This window comes from Aspergillus japonicus (genome assembly GCF_003184785.1).
Source record: "Aspergillus japonicus CBS 114.51 unplaced genomic scaffold BO86scaffold_31, whole genome shotgun sequence".
In the NCBI taxonomy this organism is placed as follows: Eukaryota; Fungi; Ascomycota; class Eurotiomycetes; order Eurotiales; family Aspergillaceae; genus Aspergillus; species Aspergillus japonicus.
Window position 1 is genome coordinate 206606 of NW_020291668.1, and position 12084 is coordinate 218689.

At 55.1% G+C, this 12084-nt stretch overlaps 5 protein-coding genes across 5 annotated transcripts; 2 read left to right on the forward strand and 3 right to left on the reverse strand.

The window, feature by feature from the left end:
- Window positions 1-141: 141 nt before the first annotated feature.
- Window positions 142-2265, reverse strand: BO86DRAFT_120852 (alternative NADH-dehydrogenase). Its single transcript, XM_025666011.1, has 4 exons — window positions 1717-2265; window positions 1300-1638; window positions 275-1246; window positions 142-223 (listed from the first exon to the last, which is right to left on the reverse strand). Exons 1-4 carry the CDS (start codon window positions 2078-2080, stop codon window positions 150-152), a joined length of 1749 nt encoding a protein of 582 aa, XP_025526747.1. The 5' UTR covers window positions 2081-2265; the 3' UTR covers window positions 142-149.
- Window positions 2266-3432: 1167 nt separating this feature from the next.
- BO86DRAFT_400523 (uncharacterized protein) lies at window positions 3433-5966 on the reverse strand (the record flags this gene model as incomplete). Its single annotated transcript, XM_025673710.1, has 6 exons — window positions 3433-3719; window positions 3834-4512; window positions 4570-4900; window positions 4965-5215; window positions 5297-5438; window positions 5497-5966. The coding sequence occupies 6 exons, from the start codon at window positions 5964-5966 to the stop codon at window positions 3433-3435; spliced, it is 2160 nt and encodes a 719-aa protein (XP_025526748.1).
- Window positions 5967-6737: 771 nt separating this feature from the next.
- On the forward strand, window positions 6738-8641 carry BO86DRAFT_419769 (n-alkane-inducible cytochrome P450; the record flags this gene model as incomplete). The annotated part of the gene is made up of 6 exons (XM_025675147.1): window positions 6738-6848; window positions 6916-7171; window positions 7230-7823; window positions 7934-8056; window positions 8140-8412; window positions 8475-8641. 6 exons carry the CDS (start codon window positions 6738-6740, stop codon window positions 8639-8641), a joined length of 1524 nt encoding a protein of 507 aa, XP_025526749.1.
- A 1026-nt stretch (window positions 8642-9667) lies between these two features.
- BO86DRAFT_120933 (uncharacterized protein) lies at window positions 9668-10352 on the reverse strand. The gene is made up of 3 exons (XM_025666012.1): window positions 10029-10352; window positions 9799-9957; window position 9668 (listed from the first exon to the last, which is right to left on the reverse strand). The coding sequence occupies exons 1-2, from the start codon at window positions 10248-10250 to the stop codon at window positions 9856-9858; spliced, it is 324 nt and encodes a 107-aa protein (XP_025526750.1). The 5' UTR covers window positions 10251-10352; the 3' UTR covers window position 9668; window positions 9799-9855.
- Window positions 10353-10455: 103 nt separating this feature from the next.
- On the forward strand, window positions 10456-12054 carry BO86DRAFT_315375 (putative longevity-assurance protein; the record flags this gene model as incomplete). The annotated part of the gene is made up of 4 exons (XM_025668090.1): window positions 10456-10651; window positions 10701-11014; window positions 11114-11401; window positions 11473-12054. 4 exons carry the CDS (start codon window positions 10456-10458, stop codon window positions 12052-12054), a joined length of 1380 nt encoding a protein of 459 aa, XP_025526751.1.
- Between the last annotated feature and the right edge of the window lie 30 nt (window positions 12055-12084).

A 12084-nucleotide genomic window follows, 5' to 3' on the forward strand; every position in this document is an offset into this window, starting at 1 on the left:
AAATAGTCATATAAAAGGCGTCAAGAAGAAAGGTGAGTGCGGAGAGAAACAGAGGGCGGTATTAGAAAGAGCAAGTTCCTCGCTGCAAAATGTTCATAGGCGTAGCATGTCTGCTGATAGTAATACACTGTAGTCTAATGCCGGCGGATTTACTCCCGAGACACGTCACGACCAAAGGCCTTGGCCTTGATCCAGTCCATAGCGACCAGGAGACGGTTGCGAGCTAGAGGATGGGTCAGTTTAGATTATAAAACCGTAGCACAAGGACACTTACTGCTGAAGCACATGCTCAGGTAAGCACTGCGCCAGAAGAGGTAGGTCATGGTACCACCACTGGCAATGTTGCCGCTCAGCCAGCTGATGTCGGCAACAGCACGCTCCTTACCAATGTAGGCCAGACTGCCCTGGTGAGAGTACTGGAAGGGACCAATCTGCTTGGTTCTCCGCAGCTGCTTCTGACGCTCGCGGATCTCGTCGAAGATCTGGTTGCGCTCCTCGTCGCTCTTGGCCGTGGCCTGGGCCTCCGACAGCTGCTTCAGCTCAGCCTCGACATTCTCCGTCTTGGCCATGGTGTTGAACAGGCGGGCGAGGAAAGCACCCTCCTGACTGGCAACCTGGGCAGTAGGAGCATAGTTGGTGATGGCGCAGTCGCCGACAGCCCAGACGTTCTCGGCGCCGTTCACGACCAGGTACTCGTTCACAGCCAAGCCGCGGCGGGAGTTCTTCTGAGCGGGCAGCTGGCTCATTAAGTCGCGAACAACGGGGCGGACAGCGTTACCGGTGGCCCAGACCAGCAGACCGTAGGGGATCTTCTCCAGGGTCTTGGTGCCGTCGGGGTTGGTGACCTCAGCCTCGATGAACTTATCGGTCACGTTCTTGACCATGGTCTTGGCGCGGATGGTGATCTTCTCCTCCTTGAAGGTCGACTCAGTGTAGTCGATCAGCTGCTTGGAGAACATGGGCAGAACGTTGGGCAGGGCCTCGACCAGGGTGACGCGGAAGTTCTCCTGGATCTCGGGGACCCACTTCTTCAGGTCCTCCTCGAAGAAGTCCTGCAGTTCACCGGCGAACTCGACACCGGTCGGGCCACCACCAACGACGACCATGTGCAACAGGCGCTTGACCTCATCGGGGGTTTGATCCTTGAACATGGCAGTTTCGACGCAGTCCATAATGCGCTTGCGGATCTTCTGAGCATCATCGACCTCCTTCAAGAAGCAGGAGTGCTCCTTCACACCCTTGATACCTGTTTCGCATCAGTCTCCGTTATCGCTGCGCGATCCAGATCGGATCACCTACCGAAAGTAGCGTTCTCAGCACCAACACCGACGACCAGCATGTCGAAGGGCACCTCGGTGTGAGAGATCTCGCCCTTAATCTCAGAATCATCGCTGATGGAGATGACGCGCCTCTCGTAGTCGATCTTGGTAGCCTCGGCTTCGTAGAACTTGACGTGGGCCTTCTTCTGGCGGAGGATGTTGCGGATGGGCTCCATGATAGAGCGGTGCTCGACCTGTCCCGTCGTGCAGGAGGGGAGGAGAGGGGTGAACAGGAAGTAGTTGCGGGGCGAGATGACGACGACATTGTAGTTCTCAGTGTCGAGCTTCTTCAACAGGGAGACGGAACCCCATCCGGAACCTGTCGAACGAGATGCTTGTTAGCTGCTGTCTAGCCTCCGCGAGCGATCGCGTCGCACTGAAGAACGAGAAGCCTTACCCAGGATGACCAGAGTCTTCTTGGTCGGGTCGGGTTCGATCTGGTCGACGGGGTGGCACGAGTCGTAGACGCTGTAGGCCAGGTAACCCACCAGACCCAAGGAGCTCACCCAGGTCAGGCGCCAGGTCCAGCGCAAGAAGCCAAAGCGCTTCTTGGGCTTAGGGGCGGGCAATGCGGGTTGAGAAGCATCGGCGTAGGCGCGACGGGTGGAGCGCTGGAACTGCTGCTGGGAGAATCTCAAGGGACGTGCGGACCGGAGGAGCTGGGGTCGCGTCGAGAGCGACCTGCGCGACAGCGACGACAACTGCATAGCGGCGGATGGGGAAGCCATCTTGGACCGGATAGCCAACGTACTTCCAACCATTGTCGCACCTGAGCCAGAAGGCAAAGGGAAAAAAAGGAAGGGAAGGGGGGAGGAGTGGAGAGGGGGGTTGTGGGTGGGTTGTGGTTGAGTTATTGAAAGAGAGAGGAAGAAGCGATTCACAGGATGATAACAGTCCGACAGGCCTCAAAAGTGACTAGAGCCGAAAAAAATTGGGCAAAAGCACGAGTCACTGGGATGACTGAAAGAGGTCGATGACGGTTAAGCTGTTTTGGGCGAGCCGGTGTGTCGGTGGGAACAGTGGAAAGAGTGGAAAGAGTGGAAACCGGGACTGGAGGATTTTGTCGCAAGGCGGAAATTTGCTCGATCTGGCAGTGAAGGCAATTTTTCCTCTTCGGTGGCTGGTCAGCTTTCAGCAAGAAAAGTGGATTCCGAACCCTCCGGTCGGCGGGCCAAGGTTTTTATCTGCTTGTACTCCGTAGTTTTTGTGTAATCTCTGGTTGTTGCACTGGCTCGTCTCCTCCGTCAATCGAATGGTATGTAGTCTAATCAATACTTGTTGGTCAGCATTAATTGGGGAAGAAATATGCAGAAAAAAGAAACAAGTTGGAGATGGAGTCGTGAGGGGGAAATGGCTCACTCCGTGAGGAGAAAAGAAGAGATCGTGAGGGGGAGAGAAAGACGGGTCAACACGGAAAGTGGGCTGGAGACTTGCCTCTTATCATTCTGCCTTGATTCTTCACATGCCAGTCATTCTATCGAGGTCACCGGTGTCGGTTGTGTGGCATTGTACCGATGCGTGATGAAGCGATGGAGATGTGAAGCGACAATGTAGATAGATAGTCAAGCTGTATTATTCTCTCTTCCGCCGGCTAAGCGTATGGCTTCCTTCCTAATCCGGTAACTTCAGCCCAGCTACCTCCTGGATGACTAAGCTCAGCTCGGGCGCGCCGAGGCAAACTAGGCAAACTAGTCAAACTACTAAGTACGGTTCTTCCCGAATCTTGTGTTTTAGCCCGGGTTCTTCCGGATCTAGACCATTTGTTCTGTTCTTTGGATGGCTTTGACCATGCCACATGCCACCACCATGGCCAAAGGATCCATAAACGCTCTTCAGAATCCGGGGTAAACTACCTCTGGATCCACTTGTTTGGAGAGGCTAGGGTAGTGTGACGCAAAATGAGACATGGTCTTCAGCAATGCCGCACTGGCTAATTGATTCTACTGACTGAGCTGAGTTCCAGTGAATCTTTATATATACGGCGTATCCATAAACTCCCTCCCAACCCACCCGCAACCCATCCTACTCTCCTTCGTCATCACCACCATCAAGGCCCTGCTACAAGTGCACGAAACGCAATCACACGCAGAACTCTTTACCCGAATCCATGGTATCAGAAGGTAAAGTCCTTCACCACCTTCTTTGGCCGAACGGGGGTGCCTCCTCCACCATTGACACCACCACTGCAACCATCAGCAACATCAGACTTACTGCCCTGTTTCTTACACCGCAACAGATCCTCCCTCTTATTCTGCAAATGCCCCCAGAGCTTGTGCTTCGGTCCCAGACCTTGTCCGCCAAAGTCGTACAGCAGTTGCGCGATCTCCTCCGAAATCTGCAGGGCATCATCCACCCGCCCTTGATCCTCATAAGAGTGGAGGAGAAACCACATGGCTTGGACTAGATTGAGCAGTTTGTGCTACTGTGTGGCCATCAAGTGATCAAGAAGAGAGGTGGTATTGGTACACCGAAGTGGCTAGACGCGAGAGAGGCAAAGAGCATCCATGTACTTACTGCGATCCGTATGCTCCCCATCCGCCCGTTTAGACTGCTCATATCTCTGTTTGGAGACGACATCGACCCAGATGGCCTGCGCCTCCGCATGCCGTTCTTGACGCCAGTACAGATGCCCGAGCCACGTGCGGGCCGCCAGGGTCCCGAGGTGGTTTGGGCCCAGATTTCTCTCGGCCTCTGCGAACCGATCCGTCGCGGTCTGGATCTTGGCCACAGTGAGGTTGGATTGGAGGGTCAAGGGGTGTTCCCGGCCCAGAGTCTGGGTGCGGATCTGCCTCACCTCCTCGCTCATCTGCAGCGCGAGGGGCAGGTGCTCTTCGCCCAGAAATCCATAGCTACTCGCCAGGTTATCCTGAGCCTCCAAGACCTGGGAATGCCTGGGGCCTAGGGTCTCTCGCAGCCCCTCGTAGGCCCGATACTGTAGCTCGAACGCCTTCTCATCGCTCCTCGATTCGAGGCCAACGTATATCATCTCATATGATGAGTACACACTCAAATTGGACGATGCATGGTCACGGTCATTCTCCTCGCGTGCACGCGAAAGGGTCCGAGTATTCCGTGAACGGCGGATCCGGTTCCAGGTCCGCTCATAGTATTCAGGATAGTCTGTCAGCGAACACAGCTGATCCAGGATAGCTTTCCCAGCGTAGATCAGGGCCAGAGGCAAGTAGCCCAAGATCTAGGCAATGCAGTCAGCATATTGTCAGGTGGACGCCCCCCAGGGACGCAGACAGACGGCTGCCGCCAACAAGAGGTCGCTCGCTTCCTCCGTCTCGAGTTTATCGAAGTGGAAAAATTGAGAGCCTTCCGTTCCGTATTGCTTGCTGGTCGGGTTGCGGGTGGTGATCAGGATCACCCCGCGTTCTCCGGCCGGAAGGCAGCGCATCACGTCCAGCTCGGGGTCATCGGCGTTGTCAATGAGCAGGAGCCAGGGATGCTGTAAGCTGGAAAGCCAGGCTTTGGCTGCGTTCTCGTTCGCCTCCACGCCACCGATCCGGGCAATCTGCGCATAGGAGTGCTTGAGGCTTAAATAGGAGCTTCCATCGACCCAGAAGACACCCCAGAAACTACAAAAAACCCCCGTGAATGAGCCCCATGCCTTCCTTACCGCAGCCAAGGACTCCCACTTACTATTCTCTGTTGTCCTGAGCAAATTTGCAGCAGAATTGAGTCTTTCCTGAGCCCCCAAGACCATAAATGACGAATCGCTTCTGATGTCCTTGACGTTCCGGTGTGACGCCGACTTTGAGCGTCGCCTTCAACTGTTCTAGTTGCTTGTGGCGGCCTGTGTAGTAACTGCTCACATTTTGGGGCATGTCAAAATGCTCGTTGAAGCGGATCAACGATGCCACCGCGTCGGCACATCCAAGAGAGCTGCGGAGCTAGTATTTGGTGATAGTGAGTGAGTAAGCAGGTAATCCTATGTCTATTTCGAGGATGGTTTACCCCATGACATCACCTACACTGTCCGAATTGGGCCCCCCTCGAAGTTCTCGGCGCAGGCTATTGATCCTGATCTGCATTTTGGTGTTTTGGCGCCGCAAGTTCTCGGACAAGTTGCCGACGGCACGGTCCCTGGTTGTATGCGACTGGAGCGTGGAGGAACTGCAGCAAGTCAGCGGGGTGGCTTCTCCAATCTGGGACCCACCCTTCGATGACATACAGGGTTAGTGCATTCAACAAGATCTGGATGCCAGCCTGGTGGTTGGCGATGCGCTGGCGTAGCTGCATGAATTCCCCATCTCGACCTTGTCTCCGAATCGTTTTTCTCAATCCATCCAGTTTGCCAGCCACCTGGGCGCCGTTCTTGCCGATGACTGCATTGAGTAAGGCCTCCATCTGCTCGACATAGCCTTTGCTTTGCTGCAAGAGCATTGCAAGATTCTTCCAGACGTCGTTGACATGAGCCTCGTCGTTGGCCGAGGTGTCGAAGCTACTCGGGTCATGCCAGGAATGGCAACAGTCCTCGACCGTCTCATTGACCGCTATCAGCGATGAGATCTCCTGGCTTAGGATAGTGAGTTCATCCTGTATCTTGGCGGACGCGCTTCGGATTGTGGCAAGGTATGAGATGATACGAAAGGAGACATCCGCCAGCCCTGCACTTCCAACGAGAATCGAGAAGGGATCCATGGCTTTTCCTGAAACGCAATCGGTCTCTAGAAGATTTTCAAATCAGCGCGTTCACTGACAAAATATTAACGCGGCAGTCAGTGCAATGAAAGGGGGCATTTCCGAACCCTCCAACGCGATTAGTAATATCATTATCCCCCACTGACAGGTCTTGTGCGATGGCCTGAGACTATGATTCAGGTGTACCGAACATCGAGGCTTTCCTTTGCTTTTTGCGCTGGGCAGTGCTGATACCTGTCCAGTCACTAGGCTATCCCAGCACTGCCTTCAAGCCCTGATTCTCCGTCCGCGGGCCTAAATTGCTTCCATTGGTCTATCACCATTTGCAGGCATACGATGGCTAAAACATTATTCGTATCATCATGGCTTTCAGGTAGTCGATTAGGGGGGAGAATGAGTGATTCGACCCCCTCCCCCTTAGAGTCTCTCATGATAATTCATGAGGAGAAAGGAAGGAGAAACCCTACAAAGGGTAAATTGCCTGACCCAAGGTTACAGTGCGGATGTTTCCGAGTACCAGCAAATAGCTGAGTAGCCACGGGATATGAGTCGACAGCCCGACCTTTGGCTTTAAGGACCCATGTTTCTGAGGAACAGCGAGTCGCATGGAATCAAAACACGAGCCTTCTTTGTTTAGAGCTCCAAGCGATGTAAGCTCTGTCTCTTTGATATCTCTATGCCCCCCGTCTTCTTCGAGCAGCTTCAGCTGCTACTCTCTGACGGAAAGCTTTCCCCCTCGTACATACGCCGTCTCGCTTCGAAGTCATCGCTATGGACACGATTAAATGGGACTTCGTTGATCTGAGGCTATGGCACCTTGTTCTTACCCTCTCCCTGCCCTGGTGGATTTTTATCTACTTGAAAAGACGTCGCCAGAATGCAGTACGTTACCGGCCTTCTATTCAGCTTCCCACCAACGCCCCTCGAGCTCACACGAACTTCTCTCTAGGCCGATGAGCTCTTTGGTCAACAGCATGGATGCCAGCCCATCCAGCGGAAATTGCCCTACAAGTGGCCCCTGGGCCTCGATGTTTTCAAGAGTCAATATGATGCTCTCGCGCGTGGGCAGCTACTGGCCTACCAGGCGGACTATTTCCAGCGATTCCGGGTCGGCCAGACTTTCGAGATCCGGCTGCTGGGTCGGGTGGGCTACTTTACGATGGATCCCAAGAACCTGGAGTTCATGTTGCAGACGCGTTTTGATGGTAGGCGAAGCTCACTCATACCAGGGTCACAAACTCACCAATGCCAAATTCTTCCTAGACTGGGAGCTCGGAAACAGCCGCGATGCACTGCTGCCCATGATCGGCACGGGAATATTCACCCAAGACGGGCTCTCCTGGAAGCATTCGCGCCAGCTTCTCCGGCGACAGTTCGCCCGCATCCAAAATCAAGACACCGAGATCTTCGACCGTCCGATCGACGACCTCCTCACCACCCTGCGGTCGTGTCCCGGGGACATCGTCGACCTGCAGCCGGCCTTTTTCCAATTCACCTTGGCCACCACCATCTTGCTCATTTTCGGGGAGGAGTCCGTCGGCGGTCTGGAACCGAGCGATCACGCCCGGTTTGCCCACGCCTTCGACTACACCTCGCTGATCTCGGCCATGCGGATGCGGCTGGCGGACTGGTGCTGGGCGTACAATCCCCGCGCCTACCGGGACGCCTGTGGGGTGATCCGCCAATATGCCACCCACTACGTGAACCATGCGCTGGACGATATGCGAGCGAACGGAGAGGAGAGTGCGGCCACGCGCCATCCATTCATCCTCGATCTCCTGAAGGAGCTCCGGAGCCCCGAGCTAGTGCGGGATCAGCTCCTGAATGTGTTGATCGCGGGGAGAGATACGACGGCTTGTCTGATGTCGTGGGCATGGTAAGAGGACGACGCTTTCCCCTTCCCCTGATCTGCTCGTCTTCGAAAGGATCGTCTCACTCACCAGTCTACACTCAAAATTATCAGCTAGTCCGCCATCCAGCATCTCTCGAGCGTCTCCGCCAGGAAATCCATTCGATCACCAAGAGTGAAAAGCAGTTGACGCGAGCACAAATCAACAAGATGCCATACCTTCGATACGTCCTCAACGAAAGTGTGTATTCCACCCTTCCCTTCTTTTCTCTCCCCCTCTCCCCATCACCCTCATCAATAAAGCTAATCCCTGGTCTGCTAAAGCAAACCGCCTGTACACTCAAATCCCGGTGAACGTGCGCCTCGCCCGACGCACTACCTACCTTCCCCGCGGCGGCGGGCCCAGCGGCGACGCGCCCCTGCTCATCCCCAAGGGCACTGGCGTAGGCTTCTCAGCCTACCACATGCACCGCAGCCAGGCGATCTACGGGCCCGACGCGGAGGCGTTCCGGCCCGAGCGGTGGGCGGGGCCCCAGCTGAAGAACCTCGGGTTCGCCTTTATGCCGTTCCATGGTAGACCGAGGATATGCCTGGGAAGTGAGCGTCCCCTGACTAGATTGCACTCTTACCGTTGCTGATTGATCAATTGCGACCGATAGAAGACTTTGCTCTCACCGAGGCGTCTTTCGGGCTGATCCGACTGATCCAGGCGTTTCCAAAACTTCGCAAGGCACCCGATGCGGCGGATGTGACGCCCGGCCAGGAAACGCGGACGCTTACGCTGGTCGTTTCCAGTGCTGAGGGGTGTAAGGTGCAGCTTGGTTGAGTGTGTTTGCCGGGGTGAGCTTACCAGGGTGATCTTTCGGGGTATTCTTATCAGGGTTGCTCCGGCCACAGGGCTTGTGTTCTTTCTTTCTTCTCGTTTTCTCGCTGTTCCTTCTGACAGAGTTCGTTGATGATGTGTTATAGAGAGTAACTTGTTTCATTTTTTGTTTTCTTTTTTTTTTTCTTTTCTTTTCTCCTCCTTTTGGTATACTGTACTTGATTAGCACCGGGGCGCTGGCTATGTAGTATTCCGCTGGACGCGGGAGCCAAAGCGGGCGAATTCCACATGAGCATCCTGCAGACTTATAGATTTGGAATGTGGTTGGCAGCGGAGAACAGCTCGGCATGCAGATTGATCTAGACTGGTAATGCGACAACATTTCCCATCAACTGAATCGCTCAATCACTAGATCTCTGACAGCGACGTCTACACCGAAATGACTATCTCATTTATACTCAGGAACGGATCCGCTTGAGCATGATATATATATATACATACAAGAAAGCCAAGTCTTTTACCCCAACATGCAGGTTCCGATCCAAACAAAGTTCTAGGGTGATAATGCTGGGGGAAGTAGCAGTAGCAAGTCCCAGCTGCTTCTGGCCATTCTCAGGCCACTAATCCATCACTCTCTCCCCGGAAGGACTGGCATCGGCATGCCCTCAAGGCGCGGCTGTGTCGGGCGGATTGTCCCGGCCTGTTCCCCTCAAAGTACCTGGGACGAGTGTCCGTCTCTCCATCCCTATATATCGTCATTCGATAGCATAGATAATGTCCAAAAAGCGATCAAAACCCGTCAGGATGTTGCTGTTAGCCGCTGTATCTGCCCCCCCCCCCCCCCCGGTGGTCGCGTATTCACAGAAACCGGATGGAAAGCCAGTGTGGTACAATGCGGAACATGGCAGGGATTTCTCAACAAAGCCTGCTCAGCGGACTTCGAGGTCAAGGATGGAGAGTTGCCTTGCTGAGCGTTCTGGCTTGTGTGCTCCCGATGGGGAATGGGATGCGCGAGTTGGTTTTGGGGTAGCTGTGGTGGGCCATACGAATTAGTCTGGGGGATCTGAACAGCGATAGAGGTATAGCGTATGTATGTATGTGTACGCTGGGATGGGCTGGGTTGGTGGCAGGTGGGACTATGCAAGGAATCCAGGACATACAGTATGCCGGCCCGGAGGGTTGGACTTGATATATGGAGATCACGGCGATGACGATCGTTAATGCCATGATGGTTCCCGTCCAGATGTCGATGTAGAGGATGCAAGCCAGCAGTGAAGGGGAGGGATCCATGTAGAGTGTGGAGGTGACTGGCTGGGTTGCTAGGTAGGCGTCAGTTGAGAGTAAGTAGATCTGATCACTGGCATCAGATTAAGTATCACTAAATGCATACACAGTACAGAATGACCCACTGCATCCGGCGTGATCGACAACCATGTGGGTCACGGGATACGCTTAATCCGGTGGGTCCGGGGTTTCTATTGATCCTTTCCCCCTCTGGGCGGGTCCAGACCACGCCGCATAGCAACAACAGCAGCAGCAATAACAACAACAATAACAACAACAAAGGAATATCACGTGATAGGTGGCGGTAGGGATGAATGAATCGATGCATGAGTGAACGCGGATCTCATTGACAGGCGGATCTATTTACATTTTCTCTATCCGGACACATCGATCAGCCCACCTTATCAAGGGCGGCCAAACATCAACACCAACTCATACCATCGTCCCTGTACTGTACTCGATCTACCCACACCTCTGCAGTGGTCAGCACACACCTCCCATTCGAGCTGCATCAGCTGCAGCTGGACTTCGTCATGAGCGAGTCCCACCCCGCCCCAGACGCTCTGGAGCACGCGCCTGGAGCCTCCCCCCAAGCTACACCATTGTCGAAGCCCTCCACACTTCCCCCGCAATCACTGTGCAGGGACAACCTCGACACACGGTTACTCAAGCGGAACTCCCCCCGGCGCCCCAAGAACGTAGCCGACTGGCTGCTCGATCATCAAATTGGTGGGTGGTGTTCATCTGCGCCCCATGAAGTCTCTAACCGGCCCCTCAGAAATCCCCCTCAACCTCATCGCCCTCCTCATCCTCACCCACCTGTTCGTCCCCCGCGCGCGCCAACACACTTCCAAATTCTTCTCGCCATCTCACTACAACCCGAACACGGGACGATATGCTATCGGCGATGGGGACTTTTACTTCCTGGGGTTCTGCGTCGTGCTCTACACGGGCCTGCGCGCGGGGATTATGAAGTATATCCTCGCACCGCTAGCTACCCGCTGGGGCATCTCCAAGAAGAAAGATATCACGCGATATTCCGAGCAGGCGTGGCTGCTGTGCTATTACTCGGTCTTCTGGACACTTGGTCTGGTACGTGTGATATATTTCCGGGCTTGAATGCCGCTGGGAAATTCTCGCCCCCCCCCAACAAAGAAGACGCACCGAATCTGGCCTAATTGCAAACACTAGTACATCTACGGCACCTCCAAGTACTGCCTCAACCTCCGGGAGATGTTCACCGACTGGCCGACGCGCGACCTCCCCGGCCTCACCAAGGTCTACATCCTGGGCCAATGGGCGTTCTGGCTGCAGCAGATCCTCGTCCTCAACATCGAGGCCCGCCGCAAGGACCACTGGCAGATGCTCGCCCACCACCTGGTGACGGTCGTGCTGATTTCCACCGCCTATGCGTTGCATCTCACGCGGGTGGCCAACCTGGTGCTCATCCTGATGGATGTGGTGGATATTTTTTTCCCGGTGAGTTTTTTTCATCCGCTTTCCCTTTCTCCACGCAGCGAGAGAGGCAGACCACTCATCCTTTCAAACAGCTCGCCAAATGCCTCAAATACCTCGGCTACACCACCGCCCGCGACATCCTCTTCGGCCTCTTTATGCTCGCGTGGTTCCTCGCCCGCCACGTCTGCTACCTGCTCACCATGTGGGGGATCTGGAAGTACATGCCCGAGACGATCGCGGAGGGGTGCTACTATGTTTCTGCCGGGAGCGTCCAGGACGCGCTCCGTGGGCCGACGCCTCTCCCCCCACACGGCTGGTCGCACCTGTGGACCCCATTCTATGATCCCACAGGCCCCATCTGCTACAGCGACGGCATCCGGTGGGGGTTTCTGGGGGCCCTGGGGTTCCTGCAGCTGCTGACGGTGCTGTGGTTCGTGTTGATCGTCAAGGTGGCGGTGCGGGTGGTGCAGGGGATTGGGGCGGATGATATTCGGAGTGATGACGAGGGGGGGGGGGAAGAGGAAGAAGAAGTGATGGTAGAGCTATCCCCATGCCCGTCCCCGGGGTGGAAGCGCCGGGCGGCCGGGACCCGACGGACGGCGAGCTCGTCCGGCGTCAGCTTCGATCGGAAGGAGTTGCTGAGTCGGATCGGGTGTGAGAAGCAGGTGGATTGATGTGGCTTCCTTTGCGGGGGAGTTCGAAGG

Coding starts and splice junctions, on each gene's coding strand:
- BO86DRAFT_120933 (XM_025666012.1), bottom strand. CDS start 10,250: ATGCATCGATTCATTCATCCCTACCGCCACCTATCACGTGATATTCCT. Junction 9,958..10,028: donor AGTGGGTCATTCTGTACTGT/GTATGCATTTAG, acceptor ACGCCTACCTAG/CAACCCAGCCAGTCACCTCC.
- BO86DRAFT_120852 (XM_025666011.1), bottom strand. CDS start 2,080: ATGGTTGGAAGTACGTTGGCTATCCGGTCCAAGATGGCTTCCCCATCC. Junction 1,247..1,299: donor TGCTGAGAACGCTACTTTCG/GTAGGTGATCCG, acceptor GATGCGAAACAG/GTATCAAGGGTGTGAAGGAG. Junction 224..274: donor CCTGAGCATGTGCTTCAGCA/GTAAGTGTCCTT, acceptor CCCATCCTCTAG/CTCGCAACCGTCTCCTGGTC.